The following is a 16,976-nucleotide window of genomic DNA, read 5'->3' on the forward strand; positions in this document are numbered from 1 at the left end:
AGCAGTAGCAGTCACATTCTCAAAAAACTTGAAATCGCTTGTGCTTACTTCCGTTAATTCTTTCTTCTTCTTAAGCTGAAACACTGCGGGCATCTTTGCTGCCCTCCACAGACAAAGTGCAGACTGTGCAAGTAAACAGTGTTTTTCCAATTTTAGACGAGGATGCTGCAAGAGAAAAGCTCATTTAAATGTCCCCTGCATGATATTTGGAAATTTTTATATTGTCTGCTTGCTAGATTTGATAAATGTAAATTGGGATGTGATACACTGCACTGGTATGACATTTTTTCTGATTACTGTTAAAATATACTGTAAAGTATTTACTCTGATACTGATATGTAATTTGTGTTGTACACTCACAACTTTACGTAGTATCCTTAGACTCAGAATTTCATTAACTGTAAAACGTGTTCATTTATCAGTAAAACATGCAAATGCCACTCTTTAGTAAACGACAATCTTTTCCTGCAGACACATATCTTTCCAAAAACAATAATAAATACATAAATCAAAACCAAATTGAGCTGAGTGTTTCTTTTTATTCACAGAACACAGCAGCCTTAAGGAAATGCTCCAAATTCATCAGTTTACACAGTTGATCAAAGTGGAATTTTAGTGACAGGGTTCAACTTGGAATTTCCAGTAAATTTAGATTAAAATTCTCAATGCAGAGCCTGAGGATGTAAATCCAAGTACCCAAACTTATTAAACAGAGTCAAACTTACAATCACTGCAAAGCTAACTGCAATAGTCAGTGCACTGAACAAATAATCTCTTTAGACTGTAGCATAATTACATGTAACATTCAATACATTTAAATAACCCCACCTTTTAAAATATGAGGCAGAGGTGTGTTCATAGACAATTTGCACATTCCAAACAAGTTTAAAGTGATCACATTGCATGTGTTCATTTCCCTCCCTACAACAACTGAACTAATAATTTGGTTTCTTACGTGCAAGCAAAGAGTCTCAGTGCGAGTGAACTTACTCAGCGTCAATTAACGCTGTCAGTGTGAATGGATTTATTTTCCACCTGTGACTTTTAGTAAATGTCAATTGCAGTGAGATATATTACTACATCAATTTGACCACAAATAACTCCTAAAATTGCCAAGTATCTCTTAAGGTGGATAAATTAATTGAAATAAATACTATCTACTGTAGTTTAACCATCTGGCTAAAAGGGTACCTCTGTGTTTTGTATTGGAGGATCTACATAAAACTCCCACTGCTACTATGGATAACTGATTGAATAAGGCTACATTATTATATGTCTCCCTGCCTTTAAACACACATTCAGAAAAGATCAGGGTGTAAAATTCTTCCCGCGTTCTTCCTGCTTTTAAATCAGTGCCAAAACACATCGTTGTGGCTACTCCTACAGGAGTTGTGAGGTTTAATCTCTGTGAAAACAACCACTCGAACAGCACAAAAATCAGAGCAAACTGAAAGGTAACTTGCCAAAATCCAGATTGTGTATAAAGGATAAAAAGAATGTGGTTGAAACACACCCAATCATTTTTATTTTCAAAAGCATTTTGTTATTGAAGGAACTGTCCCAGCTGCTAGATCACTACGTCGTGTCAAATACAAACTGACAATCTAGCAAAATCTGTTGTTCATTCAGATCATTTACGTTGTTTTTCATTTTCATTAGGACTAACAAATCTTTTTATTAATGTCCATGTCAATTTTGACAAAAATGACAGAGCTAAAATGAAATTGTACGTTTCACTTTTTTCAAACAAGTGACCTGTAAAGTTCAGTCTTTGTCAGTAAGTGAGCTTCTACAGCTCAACAATTAACCCTCAAGAAACCCTGTTTTGAACTTGGGTGCAATCCAAAGCATATCCTTTTCATAACACATCACTACTTCTGCAGCATCACACCTTTAAAAAAAAAATAAAAACCCAAAAAAACCCTTAAGTTCCTCAAAGAGAACAACCAGGCTGTTAGTTTCATGTTGAGGTAACCCCAAAGTCAATCTGTTGGTCCCAAATCATCCAAGTTGGATGTCACCTCCCGGTAGAAGCACTGTCTTGCTGGGCACCGTGGTGTAACGGGGGTCCAGTTTGGGCACAAAGCCTTTAAAGTCTCTGGAAGCCTGAGTCCCAAGCATGTCTAGCACCTGTCGGTTCATCAGAGCAAACCTAGAAAATCAGAGAGAGAAAAGGCCCTGTACAGTTTTATTGAAGACAACACGAACAAAGCTGATGTTGAATAAAAGTGACAACTTATCTAAAATATTGTTCGTTTATATGAGATTCCTGCAAAGTAACTTTGATATCTTCTTGTATGGTTTGGATCAAAGCCTGATTAACATCAAGCACTCCAAGTACACAGGCCTCTGCAAGGCAGCTCAATCTCTGGGCACTATTTACTCTTAAGGGTAGTAGTACTGTCATTTTCATATATTCATTTTGTTTTCATTGGTATTTTTAAACGTACTTTGAGAAGTTTGTAGTGCAGCAAAAATCAGAGAACATCATGACAAAGGTTTACTTTAAATATACAAACATTTTGCAGGAGTAGGTAATGGATAACAGGAATTGATTGGTAAATAACTGGACATGAATAACTTGAGTTTATTATTACACTACATTACATTTCTAACTAACTAGCCAGCTCATTCTCTTTCTCTCCACAATTCTTTGCAGGCATCTCATGCATCTCATACTGGGGTCAACTTGAAAGAAAGGCAGATGAGAAATATAAAAGTGAGGTCAGAGGTCAAATGTGACATGATATTTGGATGCAAACAGTAATGTGATATTTAGAATCCCCACACACCAGTATCATTTCTGAAATGTTGCCAATACAAACGAATTCAGTAAATTTTAAGCATATTTTTAAAGACACAAGTATGACCTTATTTGACCTTGAAGAAGCGGTCAGAGGTTCAAAGTAAGATGACATTTACAATGTCCATACATCCATACCTGCCCTGGGTTAAACGCAGCAGGAACTTCCAGTAAGTTGGCCTGAGGTTCTGCACTTCCATCACAGCCTGCGTAGAAGCCATACATCAAGCATTATATCCTTGCTCAGCTTTAAAAAAGAAAAAAAAAAAAATTGTGTGAAGCATATGTATGTGAGTAAGAAAGCATGTTTACTTACGGCATGGAAGCAGATCGCAGTGGAGACGGCATATATGATTGTGTCTGCATGTGGAATGTAAGGCAACCGGCCAGCCTCAATGCCCTTGAAGTAGATAGTCTAAAGAGAGGGATACATAGGGAATGTTGTACATGTTAAGTGTATTTGTTGCAGTTTCTGAAACATGTTTACGTGGCTGCACATGTCAGTGATTACTACATAAAACCAAGCAGAGATACCTGAATAATGATAAAAATGTGGTATTTATCAATAAAGCATTAATTCTGTTTTTTTTTATATTGATACAAGTTTATTATTACATTTACACTTTAGTTCAAAGACAATATTTCAGTATGAGGACCTTTTTTTTATTTCTATGATTTTTGTGTTTGTTTTTACCTCCACCAGCTTAGAAAAGAGATACATGGATATTGTTGTGCTTTTGTAGAAGAACATTGAAACTCCAGCCAGGAAGCCTTCAGGAAAAAGAGAGATGGAGAAACGTATGAGAAAAGAAGTTAATCAGCAAAGGCACAACAGAATCCCGAGGAGGATCATTCTGCAGGGACTTTATGTGACAGGTTACACCATCCTGTCTCACCAGCTATAAGCGCATGGAGTTCATCATCAATGTTACGCATCCAGCGCAGCAAGCAGCTTGTTCCCTGAGTGAAAGAAAAGCACAATATACAACAACGTGGCAAGGTTAGACAAGAAAAAGACAGGAAATCAAATGTGTAAGCAGGAAAGGAACATAATAAAGATACTAATAGAAAACAAAACAGCACATCTACCTTATAGATACTGACGAAGGAGCCTAGAAAAACCCCGAGTTGGAAGTTCTCTTTGTTGTAGAAGAGGGAGGGAAGGCGGGAGGGTTTCGAAAACATCTGTCTGAATGCTGATGGCACTTTAAGTAAACACTGAATCACGTAGCCAACACTGAACATCCTGACAAAACCCTACGGTGACAAATGATAACAAATCTTAATCAAGTATCATTATTTAAGATGTAAATGAATAAGCATTATGAGAACATCACAAAGGATTGGGATCACAAAAACTAACTTCTTGGGAAGAGGGAGACTTACTTTGACACAGTAGGATATGCAGTTGTCATTATAATGTTTGCAACATCTGTGTCTTGGTCCCCGTTTGCATCTGGATTTGAAAAAAAAAAAAGAAAAGAAAAATAGTTCATGTAAGCCACAATCCAACACACTGCCATGATGCCGGGTGTGTTTTCTCTCACATCGATTCGAGCAGTTTCCTGGTGGAGGATAGAAGAGTCTTTCTTCTAGAGTCAGGCCTTTCTGCTGATGGCTGTGAATCATCAGCCAGCACAGAGTGTGTTGGGATCTCTTCTTTCCCAATGATGAATCTAAGACAGAAAACACACACCACTTCTATAAACTTTTATCTATAAACCTTTTTCATCAGCAGTGAAAATGAAGGCATCAATAGAAACAGGAACAACTTACTTCAATGCGGAGAATGCAAAGCCTTTGAGACCATCTTTACTTCTATAGTATAAAACAAAATTCAGCTTAACCTTAAACATTAACACTTGCAACAATGTGTTCACTGTGCTGCTCTAACCTGAAGAAGAACATAAAGAGTGATGAAGTAATGCAGAACAACAGCACCTAATGGGAAGCAGAGAGAGAGAAAGAATCAAACACATGACTCATTTCACCACTGTGCAGTCTCGTCAGAACTATAAAGTCATAAATGCTTCTTTTTGGATCCGTTGATACTTTTTACTGAAGTCTGTTCAGTTTTCACAACTGGAGTTCCCTGTAGTTGCATTATTAGACTCATAATCCAACAACAAAACAAGAGAGAGTCTTAAAAAAAAATTAGGTTGGCAGTAATTTACATGATCTAAACCTAACCCTGATAACAAGCTCATAGCCCCACCCTTTGACCTTACCTCGCCATGTTTAATGGGTTTGACGACACCTCGTGTCACTGCCATGCGAAACAAAGTCTCAGTGGCCTGAGAACAACATTACGCTATTAAAAATGCAGACACATAGCAAGGTTCACATACAACTACTAATATTCGAAAGAAGCGGCCCTTACAAGATTTGCCATGTATATTGTCAGCAGCCCTCTCCTGTGAGGATGAAAAAGAAAGAGGCGAAAAGGCAAAAAGTAAACTATGTGAATGAAACATGTTTGAATCTAGGAGAGGCGAGAAAAAAACATACTGAAACGTAACAGACGGGCATCTCACCTGCTCTTGCGCTCCAGCAGGATGGCAATATAAGAGGCTGGCAGTGCTGAGCCAAACCCAACAGACCAGGAGTAGAAGCCTCCCAAAAGTCTCCTGCAGTTAAAATACACTGCATTATTTCACTTCCTTTTTTTTCCCAGCTGGAACGTTTCAGTGAAGACAATCGCACACTGTCAGCACAAGATTTTGTCAGCTCTTCCGTCTTCCATTTTTCCATGATAAGGAAAGTATTATCCAAGTATTTAAAATGTGCACTTATTGAAACGATAGACAAAGACAATCCAAGCTGATACTGTAGTCATACACTACTTTCTGCAATTCGTTTATCCACAAGGGGTTGCCACAGCAGTGCCAGCTCCTTATGAATAAGCAGATATCTCTGCATGTTTGATTGGCCTTCCTGACGTAACACACAAGGGATTTGTATCTACTCCTTGAAGGTCCAGGGACCTTTTCCTTATTAGTCAAACCATGATACTATAGAACCACCTTTTACTTTACTCTAAATGGGACACAAATTTACAAAATTATTTAAAAAAAAAGTTTTCTTAAACTAGCAAACAAGACCATAAAGTTAATAGTGGGTTTATTTTATCACAGATGTCCACAGAGGGTGACCCTAATGCAAACATGACCACAGTGGCCAGGACATGAAGCTGACACACTCAGATGCTGACAGGTTAAAGGAAAGGAGGCACACGTGGAAGAAGCTAAAGTGGCTTCAGCTTCAGCAGGTGTGGTTCACAGAACATGACCGTTCATGCTCAGTTTATCCATATATCATACTGTATACATTTCACTTTCGTTTTCATTAATAAACATAATGACAGTGCAGCTTAGTGCCAAGTTTGTGTTTACATACTCTAGACATGGGTTCACTGACCTGAGAATGCAGAAGAAAACGATGAAGAGACCCCCATTGGTAGTCAGGAAAGAGGTAGACCAAAAGATCTCTGGGATAAGCCTTTTTAAGTAGTAATCCTTCTTCCTTCTCCTTAGAACTGCTGCTATCTGCAAAGCACAGTGCGTTACTGCACACTGGAGATGCAAGACAAATACAGTTCCAACTCTGCTAAAGTTTACACTTACAGTCGTGACGAGTGCCCAGAGGGCAATGAAATTTACAAAGGGGAACCTGGCTGAAGTTGCATGACATGTTTTTGCTCCTTTATCTGATCGGCCACATGTACAACTTGGACTTCGTACCTAAGTGCAACACTAGCGACGTGCCAGCCTATCTTTAGAGGTTTTCTGCGAACTACTAAGCCATTTTACTTTAGTTAGCTCGCTAACTTTAGCTATTTAGCTAGCCTCACAGTCTACAGTTATATTTCAGGTCAAACGTCTTACCAGGTAAAGAGGCGCGTATATTTTAAAGGACACCTCCAGAGCACTCCTAGTCACATCGGCAGCAGACTGCACACACGACGGGCTCCAAGTGTGGCCGATTTCGTAGCAGTTATGCGGTATTTTGCTGAGAGCAGCCATGTCTGTGCACAGTGACAGCAGGAAGGTGGTAGGCTGCCGTGCGCGTTCCCTAAAAGGGGCGCAGTCACGAGGATGAACTATGCACGCGCCCGGTGCTGATCAATAAGGTTAGGAGAAGAGTCCTCTTTACACGGCTGCAATAACAGCTGTGACATTTTTATAGGTAGCCTGTTACAAGCAAGTCTTGCATCCAGCGACTAACCCAGATATGCCGAATAATTTCTTTGTTTCCGTCAGTGTAAACACACAAGTTATGGTTCAATTTTCAATTCAGCTTTATTAAGATTTGACCCTATTTCAAATTAGAAGCACAGAATGGAATTACTGCAGATATGTTTTTGCTCCTTTAAGTGCCAGCTTTTTTCCAACAGAGGTACAACTTTGTGCACCTATGGACTTTGGATCAACACGGTCTGTAAATTTTTATGAAAATCAATCAAAACTTATATCTTGATAGAAAAGTACTCATATGTTTTACAGATTTATGCAAGAAACTGTCATATATTTATGACTGTTTTACATTCTGAACATTAATCCCAATATAATCACAGTGGAAATGTTCAAACTTCCATTGTTGTGGAAATTCCATGTTGCTATTAGTCTTTCCAAAAAAAAAAATCAACAACAACAACAAAACCCCCCCAATGAACTGGAAACTGAATCTTTATCTTTTCAGAAATATGAGATATCTGAAAATATCCAGTATAACAAAATTTTTTCTCTTTTCTATCTCCTCCATTAAACTCATGCTCTTATATCACGTGGTTCCCTGTCCCATGACAGCCAGCAAATCGACAGCATCTCACTGCACTGTGTACAGTATGGAGAGTGATGCAAATTTTACAGAGCAGATATTCTTTGTTTAAAAACAAAATTAAATAGAACACTAATACCACACGTCATCTAAAACTTGTTAGTTTTAAAGTCATAGATGCGTCATATAGTTCACCAAGCTTTATGTATATTCTTGTAATGTCCCGACTAGGTCAGCAGGTGTCACCCTTGCCTCCGAAATTACGACACAAAATTTCAAGTTAGAGAATGTAAGGTTGTGTTGAAGGGAATGAGCTCAGTATGGTTTTAAGAATTTCCACTTGTTAAAAACCATTCAAGACTATTTTAAGAGGACTTTTTTTATTATTATTTTGTTTGTTTTGTTTTTAATGCACTTAACACTGACCTATGAATCATCGAGCAAAAAACGGATGAAACAGTGGTTTTTTTGCAAAAAAACATAGTTTGTTCCTATTTTAAATAAATCTGTCAAACATTTTAGTGATAACACAGCTTAACAGGCATAAAATGGTATTTTTATCATCTACAGCACATGAACAGTATCTGAAACTAATGTTCTTAGGAAATATTTAAAAAAAATCCTGCAAAGACCTGACACAGGACATGAGAGATGCATTTGGTCTACTGTTCACGATAAAACTATGATACTGGAAATTTCTGCATAAAATATCAAAATTAAAAATAATTACTCTGCAGAAAAAAAGTTCCCCATCATCATTGAATGGATTAATATTACTGCTGCATATGTTTAAGGTGATGCTTATTTTAAATACTTTATACTATGCTTAAAGTCCAGCATCATATTATTTGTAGCTTGACATATAACTTGTTATTAAGTAACTTAAATAATATTTCGCTAAAACTTAGTAATCTTAAAGTAAAGAAGCTATGGTTATAAAAGGATTTTTGGATTCTTGCAGCTGGCTTTTCATAAATCTGTATTAGAAAATAGAGCTGCGCATGAACCTAAAATCATGCCCAATATTTTCTACACTGACATTCATGAAAAATTCTTATTTCCTCTGGGCTCTCCTCCCTTGTTCTTGGCCCCTCACTGTGCCGCCCTATGTTTAAAAATTCTGGAACCGCCACTGGTGGCAACACCTAGAATCGTTAAAGGAAGATAAGGTAAAAAGAACTGAGTTCTTTGTGGGCTGCTATTTCATCAGTCTACTGTAGGATCAAATATAAACAAATAAAACTGTAAACACACATCAAAAGTGCTTTTTGTGAAGCTGAAAAGTCAAATTAGAGATCCACAGTGCTTGGCACTGCCTCTTTTGCGTAGTGGATCTAACTAACCTAATTTCCCAGCAGACCACTTCAATTAAATCCAGAAAGAAATAATTGACTTGGGAATACTTACTGGTTCTTATCCCTGCACATCAGATACTACTGGAGGCGTAGCCTCTGGCTGAATAGCCTGACTGTTTTGCTTTGAGTTTCGTAAGCGCTGGGGTCCAGACGGACATTCGCACTCACATGGAAGAGTGAAAGAAGGTTACCACTTGTTCCTGTACCAGCAAAACCCGCTGATAACTTTGGCCAGCATTTTAGACTGCGATCAGCTGAATATGGCACGGACTTTGGGGTTGTTTGCAACTTGTTTGCTGATTTTTCTTCTTTCATTGGGCGCGAGCGGGGAGCGCGGCAGGGAGAGAGTTTATTATGTGGGGATCATTGAGGACCTCTGGGATTACGCACCAAGTGGAAAAAACCTGCTTAACGGGAAAGACATCGAAGACGATGAGTGAGTTGACATTCGGAAAAGTATGCTCAGATAGTGGCGGCACTAATAGCTTGTAAAGATTCATTTTTATTTTTAGCGCCTTTATATATAATGTCTAAGATCACTCACAAGTAGAAAGTCATTATAACTCATGTGGGAATAAAAAATAGACCGCGAAAGAAAAGACAGTTTAGAGATACAAAAAAGTTTTAGTGCAAAACTTGTGGGTTATGTCGCGTGCTCGGGGTGTGACAGTGTCTAGACTTTGTGTGCTTTGCTAGCAGTCTAACTGATGTGCAGGAAAGATGACAATCACTAACAGCGAATTACTGTCTCCTCTCATTAGATTAGAGGCTTCCTTTACTGTGTATCTATCTGCCATGTGTCTTTATGTGCAGCCAATCACCAAAAAGGAGGCACAGAGATCCTGTCTGACAGACGCATTTGCATCACACCATGGTTAGGAATTTAATGAGAGATGTGACAATGAGACTGTGTGACCCTTGCATTTCACAGTTTTCAATTTCTAGAAAAAAAAAAACATATAAAATAATACTGTTAATGCGGCTTGTACTTACATCACATGTAAGCATTGACAACTCACAACATTTGTCTGTGTTTCTGCTGTTATAGTTCAGGAACCAATACCTAATAATCAAAAATCCCTTTCTTATATTAAAAAAGAGGACATTAGACTGGACACATTTGCACATTTTTCATGAAATGAAGGAATGCTCATGGGTGTTGCGCAATGATTGAGACAATTTTGTCCTTCCTGTCAGAGAAATAAATAATTGTGAAGCATAAGGGAATTGCTTCATTCTTACACAATACATGGCATTCCTAAATTTATTTGAACCTCTGGACGTGCTAATAACGTTCTCAAAGTGTACAGGCTGTACTTAAACTGTCTCAAGCTCAAGCTGTTTAATCACTGCAGGGCATGTTTATCTTTGTTAGATATCATATTGTCTTTTCACTCCCATTTCATTTCAAACTGAATTCACAAGAAGCTTTAAGATGTTTCTTCCTGCCATTTGTATCCCATCATTTAAAATGTGCAATTGCGTCAAATCAACTTGCAATGCGTTTGCATGGCATTAGATTAATAAAGCCATATGTGGTATTATAAGACAGAGAAGGGGAAACGAATAAGCAGTGTTGGAGCAATGTTAGCACTATTTTGCTTTGTTCGGGTTCTGACTGAAACAGCGGTAATCAGACAGGCATCAAGGTTTTCAGTCAAAACCATTTGAGAATCTATTTAAGATAATCTTACTTCCAAAAGTGCATCAGCTACAGTTTCAACAACCTGTTATTAGCTCCCCAAAACATGTTATTAAAATAATGATATGTCTAATTGTTAAAGACCTGCAACCACATGCAATTTGTTCAGTGGCTTTACATCTATTCTTACACCAGGTAAGATCTAGTTCTTGTTTGGTCTACAATGAAATTCTAGCCGTTAGACAATAATCAAAATTGTATAAACTAAAAGATCTATCATAGCCTTTTGTGAAAACCTAGAAAGGCAATGCACTTACTTTTGCTATATTTGTACAAGTTTGATTGAAGGTTGGTGTTGCAGTGTGGAACTTGACATTGACCCTAACAAATACAAATGCAAGAAGAAAAAAAAGTATTTTTCTTGTCTGTCTCCTACACACTCTCGGAATTCTGTATAATCGCTCTACTGTGTGTCTCACATTCTTGTTGTTTCCTTTTCAAACTTTCTCAGGCATGCATCAATATTCCTACAGGGAGGGCCCCATCGAATTGGAAGTATTTACAAGAAAGCTGTGTTCAAAGAGTATACAGATGCTTCATACAGTCGCCTGTCTCCTCGACCTGATTGGCTGGGCTTCCTGGGACCCATACTGCGTGCTGAGGTTGATGAAACTATTGTTGTCCACTTAAAGAACTTTGCAACCAGGAACTACTCTATGCATCCCCATGGGGTTTTCTATGAGAAGGATACAGAAGGTAAAATGTTCCATACTACTGGATATAGACAGAAAAATTCATGGTGCTTTTGCACACAGAGTCACACCTACAAGAACAAAGTGCTGTCAGTGAGGGTTACAAAGTGTCATTTATTCATACTGAATGATACCGATTGTTGCTGTGTTCAAAATTTGTAATAAGAACTGAATAATATAACTTTTTAAAAATCCAAAAGGGCTTGAAGTTACATGAAATAGCTAACATTGTTTATGAAGTTCCAAGAAGGCGTGGTACTGTTCTCCTAGAAACAGAAGAAAAAGTGGCACATCACAATTCCAGAAAATGAGTGACTGCTATGGCAGATGTTTTATAAAGATATGTCTCTTAGGTTTTCTGAACTTTACAGCTCTCTGCTATGCAAGAAGCTCGTACACCACCCACCCCCACCCCAATCATGTGAAGGGGAAATCCTGCCGGAGTACACTTGAGAGCCTTGTGGAAATTGAGACTACAGCTGCAGTCCTTTCCTACTTAAAATAGAGAATGCTTATTGTTATACTTTGTGTCATGGTTTAAAATCAGCAATTTTATTAAACATGAGGAACGCTAAGTGGCATCTTTTTGCTTAAACTGGAACTTGAGCTGAAAGATAATGAGATCACATGTCAGTGGTGTCAGCACATTAAGATACTGAGAACTGAGAAAGCAGTTAATTTGTTAAACCTTGTCCCGACATTCATACTGTATCAAAGATCAGTGTTCTCGTGACTTTATGCTTTGTTTTCAAACACACTGCCATAGAAACTAAAGGCTTACCAGAAAGTAGAAAAAAAAACAACAAAGAAAATGAATACTACCTTGACTTTTGAAACCTGCTTTAAATAACATTCTTGTAAATGTTTTCTAATATTTTCTACAAAATTCTTATTGAGACTATAAACTATAATATCTCTGCTCGGCTGCTTTCTGAACAGAGTGATCTCTTTGCAAACATTTTCCCTTCGTGTACCAGGTGCACTCTATCCAGATGGGACATCAAGCAAGTTGAAGAAAGATGACTGTGTCCCTCCAGGAGGCAGCTATACCTACCGCTGGGAGGTCAAACCTGAGTTTGGCCCCACAGATGATGATGCCAACTGCTTGACCTGGGTCTACCACTCTCATATTGACGCCCCCAGGGACATCTCCTCAGGACTTATTGGGGCGTTACTCACATGCAAGAAAGGTACAAATATATTTGGCAAATATATTTGATTGTATGTTTGGTGTGTTTCATACAGTGTTTTGCCTGCTGTATGCAGCTTTCTGTATGCACAAATTGTATGTTAAATCAAATGTATTTCTACATCCTAAGCCAGTAGTCTCATTCAGAAACAGCCTTTGTAAAAATAACATAAAAAAATTGCTTTACTTGAAAAACTGCCAACGAAGGATTGCCGTGAAAATCGCACACAGTGGGACACCAGAAGGAAACAAAGATTACGCATGCTCCTTTTCTTTGAGTGCAGGAGCCTTGAAGGAGACTAATGAACTAAATGCAGCCGAGGGAGACTCTGCCGCAAAGTCCGCCCGCAGTGATGTCGACCAGGATGTTTTCTTAATGTTCAGTGTGGTGGACGAAAACATGAGTTGGTACTTGAAAAACAACATTCAGAGATGTTTTGATCCAGAAACAGTTGACCCAGAAGACCCAGACTTTAAAGAGTCCAACCTGATGCACGGTGAGAGATAGATATTTAAAGTCTTTTTAGGATCATTTAATACTGGACTAACTGCACACATTCAGTCGGGCCAAACCAGCTGATGCAACTCAGCAATCTGCATCATATAGTTTAAAATGTGTTCACAGGGAATTCACTTCACATTTCTAATTCTGACAACAAAGGCTGTAGGAGAGGTTTTTGATGGCTAAATGTCTCATTGTTCTCTGATTGTGTGTGTTTTTCTCTGTGTGACAGCTATTAATGGGTACATGTTTGGTAACCTGCCTGGAATCGAGTTATGTCAGCACCGCGCAGTAGCCTGGCATTTGTTTGGGATGGGTAATGAGGTAGATATTCATTCTGCATTTTTCCATGGGAATACCCTGCTGGACCGTGGTCACCGCACTGACGTCCTTAGCCTGTTCCCAGCCACGTTCGCAACAGCCGAGATGGTCCCAAAAGCAAATGGAAAGTGGCTGCTGGCCTGCCAGGTTAATGACCACTTGCAGGGTAGGATGCTTGACCTTTAACCTATGTGTCACCTTTGACCTTCTGCTACAGCACTTTGCTGACAAAGGAAATACCCTTTTCATGGGGGTGCTGCTTTTTTGTCAAAGCCTGAGCATTCCCACAGCAGAGATTAGTATTTCTACTCTGAGCCTGCCTGGACTTGTAAAACACTTTCTAGAACTCAGCTGAATTTAAAAGCTGAAGGGTATGAGCAGACATTTTATTATTTGTTATTATTTTCAGGCTGCCCAAAATCTAGTGAACATAACATTGAGAGAGTCATACAATGACTACCGCTAATTCTTGTGAAGAACTATTACTTTTTATGAGGCTGTGCTTTTTATAATGGCTCTCTCTCGTTCCTGACCCTTTGAAAAAAAAAAGTAACATTACTGTTTTATAAACCTATTTAGGCTGCAAATCACACAACTGACAGCTTTACATGTTGTAGATCTGCTCAGATTTTGAGAGTAAACCCAATTTCCTAAAAGATAAGCAAGTTAAACATTTAAAATGAACTCTGGAATGTTTTTTATCATTTTATAGACAGTTACTGTAGCCTGGAGACCTGCTCAAAGGTCTACATCTCAGTGAGTTTTTACTTATCTAAATTATGGTTTGTACGTGTGTGTGTGTGTGTGTGCTGTTCCAGCTGGGATGCAGGTCTTTTATGAAGTGAGGTCGTGTAACAATGAGGCTGGATCCATGCTGACAGGTGGAGTTGTAAGGAATTACTACCTGGCGGCAGAGAAAGTCCTGTGGAACTATGCTCCCTCAGGAAGGGATTTGATCAGCAACGTATCCCTTACTGAAGCAGATAGGTGAGCAACATATTGCAGTCTAAATAATGCCCCAAAAGTTTATTTTGTTCTCTGGACAACGCTACATCCAGATGAACAGAATCAACTTATGGGGATTTACTTACCTGGATGATTGAGCATGCATCAAGATAGTCTAAATAATGGTTTACATGTATCTCAAAATAAAAGTTGATTTATTATTTAGCCCAAAAAACTCAAGAAGAGACTTAAACCAAACACACCATCAGTCAAACCAACATAGTTTCATGCCAGGTTTCCCCCAAAACACACTCAAGATACCTTTATGGGTTGATCTTGTCTCTCTATCTCTGTCAGTACTCCTAACTCTAAAATGGGGCTTGACTTTCTGTGTGCATGCCCCCTGGAAGGGGCTGATTATACAGTACATGTGATGCTCATTCAGGCTGTGTGGTCTCCTTTGAGCGACCAATTCCAGAGCATGGGTCACAGCCCCCAGGTGGAGCATGACGGTAATGCAGGTGAACAATGTGATTCTGTAAAAAAATAAAAATTAAAACCTTGTAATGAAGTTTGAAAGTATCAAAACAATTTATATGTAATCAATTTTTACACTTATTTATGCACTGAAAAGCACGTCATCTTTCATAACTTGCATGGAAAGTTGAAATGTAGTGACAGCTCCTTGGTGACAAAAGGAAATCTTTTAATAGAGAGTCAGAGTTGTGTGTAAAGGTGCGGGCAGGTGGCAGGCTTCCAAAGATTTCACATCAGATAATAGAATTCTCAAGTTTGGGAGTAGCTTGTGAAGATTCAACGGTCTGGATGATCATGCAGCAACCCATCTGTTATTATCTGGTATTTATTGCTGATCTGACACCAGTTTTCGTTCTAAGTAAGTAACTAAGGTCCAAGTAAGACATTTCTCATCGCTTTTACATCTAGGTCACATATTTACTACAACCCACATTTACAGTTTTTGCTTCATTTTCTTCCTCCAACTATCCCATCTCTTTCTTTTGTAGTCCATCAGATGTGTTTTTTGGCAGAGATGATGGAAGGCTCGGTGGTCAATACATAAAAGTGATATACAAAGAGTACACAGATGATACTTTCACTACTGAGAAATCAGCTGATCTTGGACATTTAGGACTATTGGGTAAGTCCTCCCTTTTTTCACCATGTTCTGAATAAAAGTCACCTTTTCTCTTTTGTTATATGTTTCCTGAAACAATTCAACAAATTCATCAAGTTCACTAAGTCTCAAGATCTCTTATCTGATTACAGTGTTCCTTTTCTATTCATACAGGTCCAGTCCTGAGGGCAGAGGAGGGTGACACTCTCAGAGTGACATTCCTCAATAAGGCTGATAGAAACTACAGCATCCAGCCTCATGGCCTTCATTATGATAAACACTTCCAGGGAAGCAGCTATGAGGATGGTGAGGAAGCAACGATACAAACACAAATAATACTGGCACAGTTAACTCAGTAAGTCAAGGAGCTGGGATATCCTGTAATTCTTAGGGGACGCTACTTAATCTCTAAAAACACAAGCTGAAACTAATGATTAACTGTTCAGACTGACCAAAGCATACATTTGCATTACTGATACTTTAAAAAGAGTTACTGCAAAGAAATAAATGAGTATATCCCTACAAATTTAAAAAGGTAATTAATCACACAAAGTAAGAAATAAAAGCTGTAAATGAACTTGTTCATGCTCAAAGTGCACATTGTTTGACTAATACATATGATATTATATTAAGGTGTTAAGCATAGTGAAAAGAGAATCACAGTGCCTTTTGACTGCTGTCTGTACTGACAGCAAGTTATAGTAAACCAAATTGTTTGTACTTCTTTGTCTGCAACACTGCAGGTGTTGAAAAGCCAGGCTCCCATGTTGGTCCAGGTGAGAACTTTACTTACACCTGGCAGGTCCTGGAAGGCCCATCATCATCTGATTCTTCCTGCATCCCTTATCTCTACTACTCTGCCACCGATCCTGCCAAAGACACTAATTCTGGACTAGTTGGACCTCTTCTTGTATGCAAGAGAGGAGCGCTTGGGGACGACGGCAGACAGGTGCTGCTTTGGTTATGTATTCAGACACGTTCTCATGTTAAAAAAAACCCAAAACCTTAAGGAACCTCTGAGTGTATACACTTTTAAATAGCTAAAATCAAAATAGCACTTGCCTTTTGTTTGACAAGCTGCTGGGGATTATCAAATTTATTAGAACTTTAATAATACAAGATAGCTAAGATAAGGACAAAATAATTTATGATGAAAATTTTAAGTGTAATTTTTAAGTGCTTTTTAAATTCTGTGTGATGTTACCTTAAAATCAAATTAGCAGCACTTTAAGAGCCTTACTGATTCTGTAATTTTGTCTCTATTGTCTAACAGAAGGATGTAGATAAGGAGTTCTTCCTTCTTTTTTCTGTCATGGATGAAAACATGAGCTGGTATTTAGATGAGAACATTGAGAAGTTTGGCAGCAATGAGACTAATCAAGAGCACGAGGACTTTCAGGAGAGCAACATGATGCATGGTAATCAGTCTGTTTGGTGAATCAGCTGAATAGATATTACCTTACCTATTTATCTGAAAAGCTATTGAATCAGCGTTGATTGTAACTCAGATTTTGTTATATTTGAGACCCGGTTCAGGTGTGTCTTTGTATTTTTTT

At 38.4% G+C, this 16,976-nt stretch overlaps 2 protein-coding genes across 2 annotated transcripts in view; one reads left to right on the forward strand and one right to left on the reverse strand.

Moving 5' to 3' along the window:
• Positions 1-536: 536 nt before the first annotated feature.
• tmem135 (transmembrane protein 135) lies at positions 537-6,912 on the reverse strand. Its single transcript, XM_005751019.2, has 15 exons — positions 6,688-6,912; positions 6,221-6,348; positions 5,338-5,430; positions 5,184-5,217; positions 5,032-5,097; positions 4,698-4,744; positions 4,580-4,621; positions 4,351-4,479; positions 4,190-4,259; positions 3,893-4,060; positions 3,700-3,763; positions 3,498-3,574; positions 3,120-3,218; positions 2,942-3,009; positions 537-2,152 (listed from the first exon to the last, which is right to left on the reverse strand). The coding sequence occupies exons 1-15, from the start codon at positions 6,823-6,825 to the stop codon at positions 2,002-2,004; spliced, it is 1,374 nt and encodes a 457-aa protein (XP_005751076.1). The 5' UTR covers positions 6,826-6,912; the 3' UTR covers positions 537-2,001.
• Positions 6,913-9,056: 2,144 nt separating this feature from the next.
• LOC102207571 (hephaestin-like protein 1) overlaps positions 9,057-16,976 on the forward strand; it is a 14,537-nt gene continuing 6,617 nt past the window's right edge. Inside the window, exons 1-10 of the mRNA XM_013915390.1 lie at positions 9,057-9,370; positions 11,088-11,332; positions 12,306-12,518; positions 12,802-13,014; positions 13,252-13,506; positions 14,159-14,327; positions 15,311-15,444; positions 15,595-15,726; positions 16,164-16,369; positions 16,694-16,838. Coding sequence (XP_013770844.1) covers positions 9,195-9,370; positions 11,088-11,332; positions 12,306-12,518; positions 12,802-13,014; positions 13,252-13,506; positions 14,159-14,327; positions 15,311-15,444; positions 15,595-15,726; positions 16,164-16,369; positions 16,694-16,838 — 1,888 coding nt within the window. The 5' untranslated portion in view covers positions 9,057-9,194. The remainder of the gene's footprint in view (positions 9,371-11,087; positions 11,333-12,305; positions 12,519-12,801; positions 13,015-13,251; positions 13,507-14,158; positions 14,328-15,310; positions 15,445-15,594; positions 15,727-16,163; positions 16,370-16,693; positions 16,839-16,976) is intronic.

The sequence above is a fragment of the Pundamilia nyererei genome, unplaced genomic scaffold (assembly GCF_000239375.1).
Source record: "Pundamilia nyererei isolate P.nyererei 1_Seehausen unplaced genomic scaffold, PunNye1.0 scaffold00297, whole genome shotgun sequence".
In the NCBI taxonomy this organism is placed as follows: Eukaryota; Metazoa; Chordata; class Actinopteri; order Cichliformes; family Cichlidae; genus Pundamilia; species Pundamilia nyererei.

Excerpts from the sequence above, each read along its gene's own strand:
- tmem135 (XM_005751019.2), bottom strand. The coding sequence starts at position 6,825 with ATGGCTGCTCTCAGCAAAATACCGCATAACTGCTACGAAATCGGCCAC. Across the intron at positions 4,480-4,579 it reads TTTGCATTCTCCGCATTGAA|ATTCATCATTGGGAAAGAAG; the intron begins GTAAGTTGTTCC and ends TTTCTGTCTTAG. Across the intron at positions 2,153-2,941 it reads CTGCGTTTAACCCAGGGCAG|GTTTGCTCTGATGAACCGAC; the intron begins GTATGGATGTAT and ends CTGATTTTCTAG.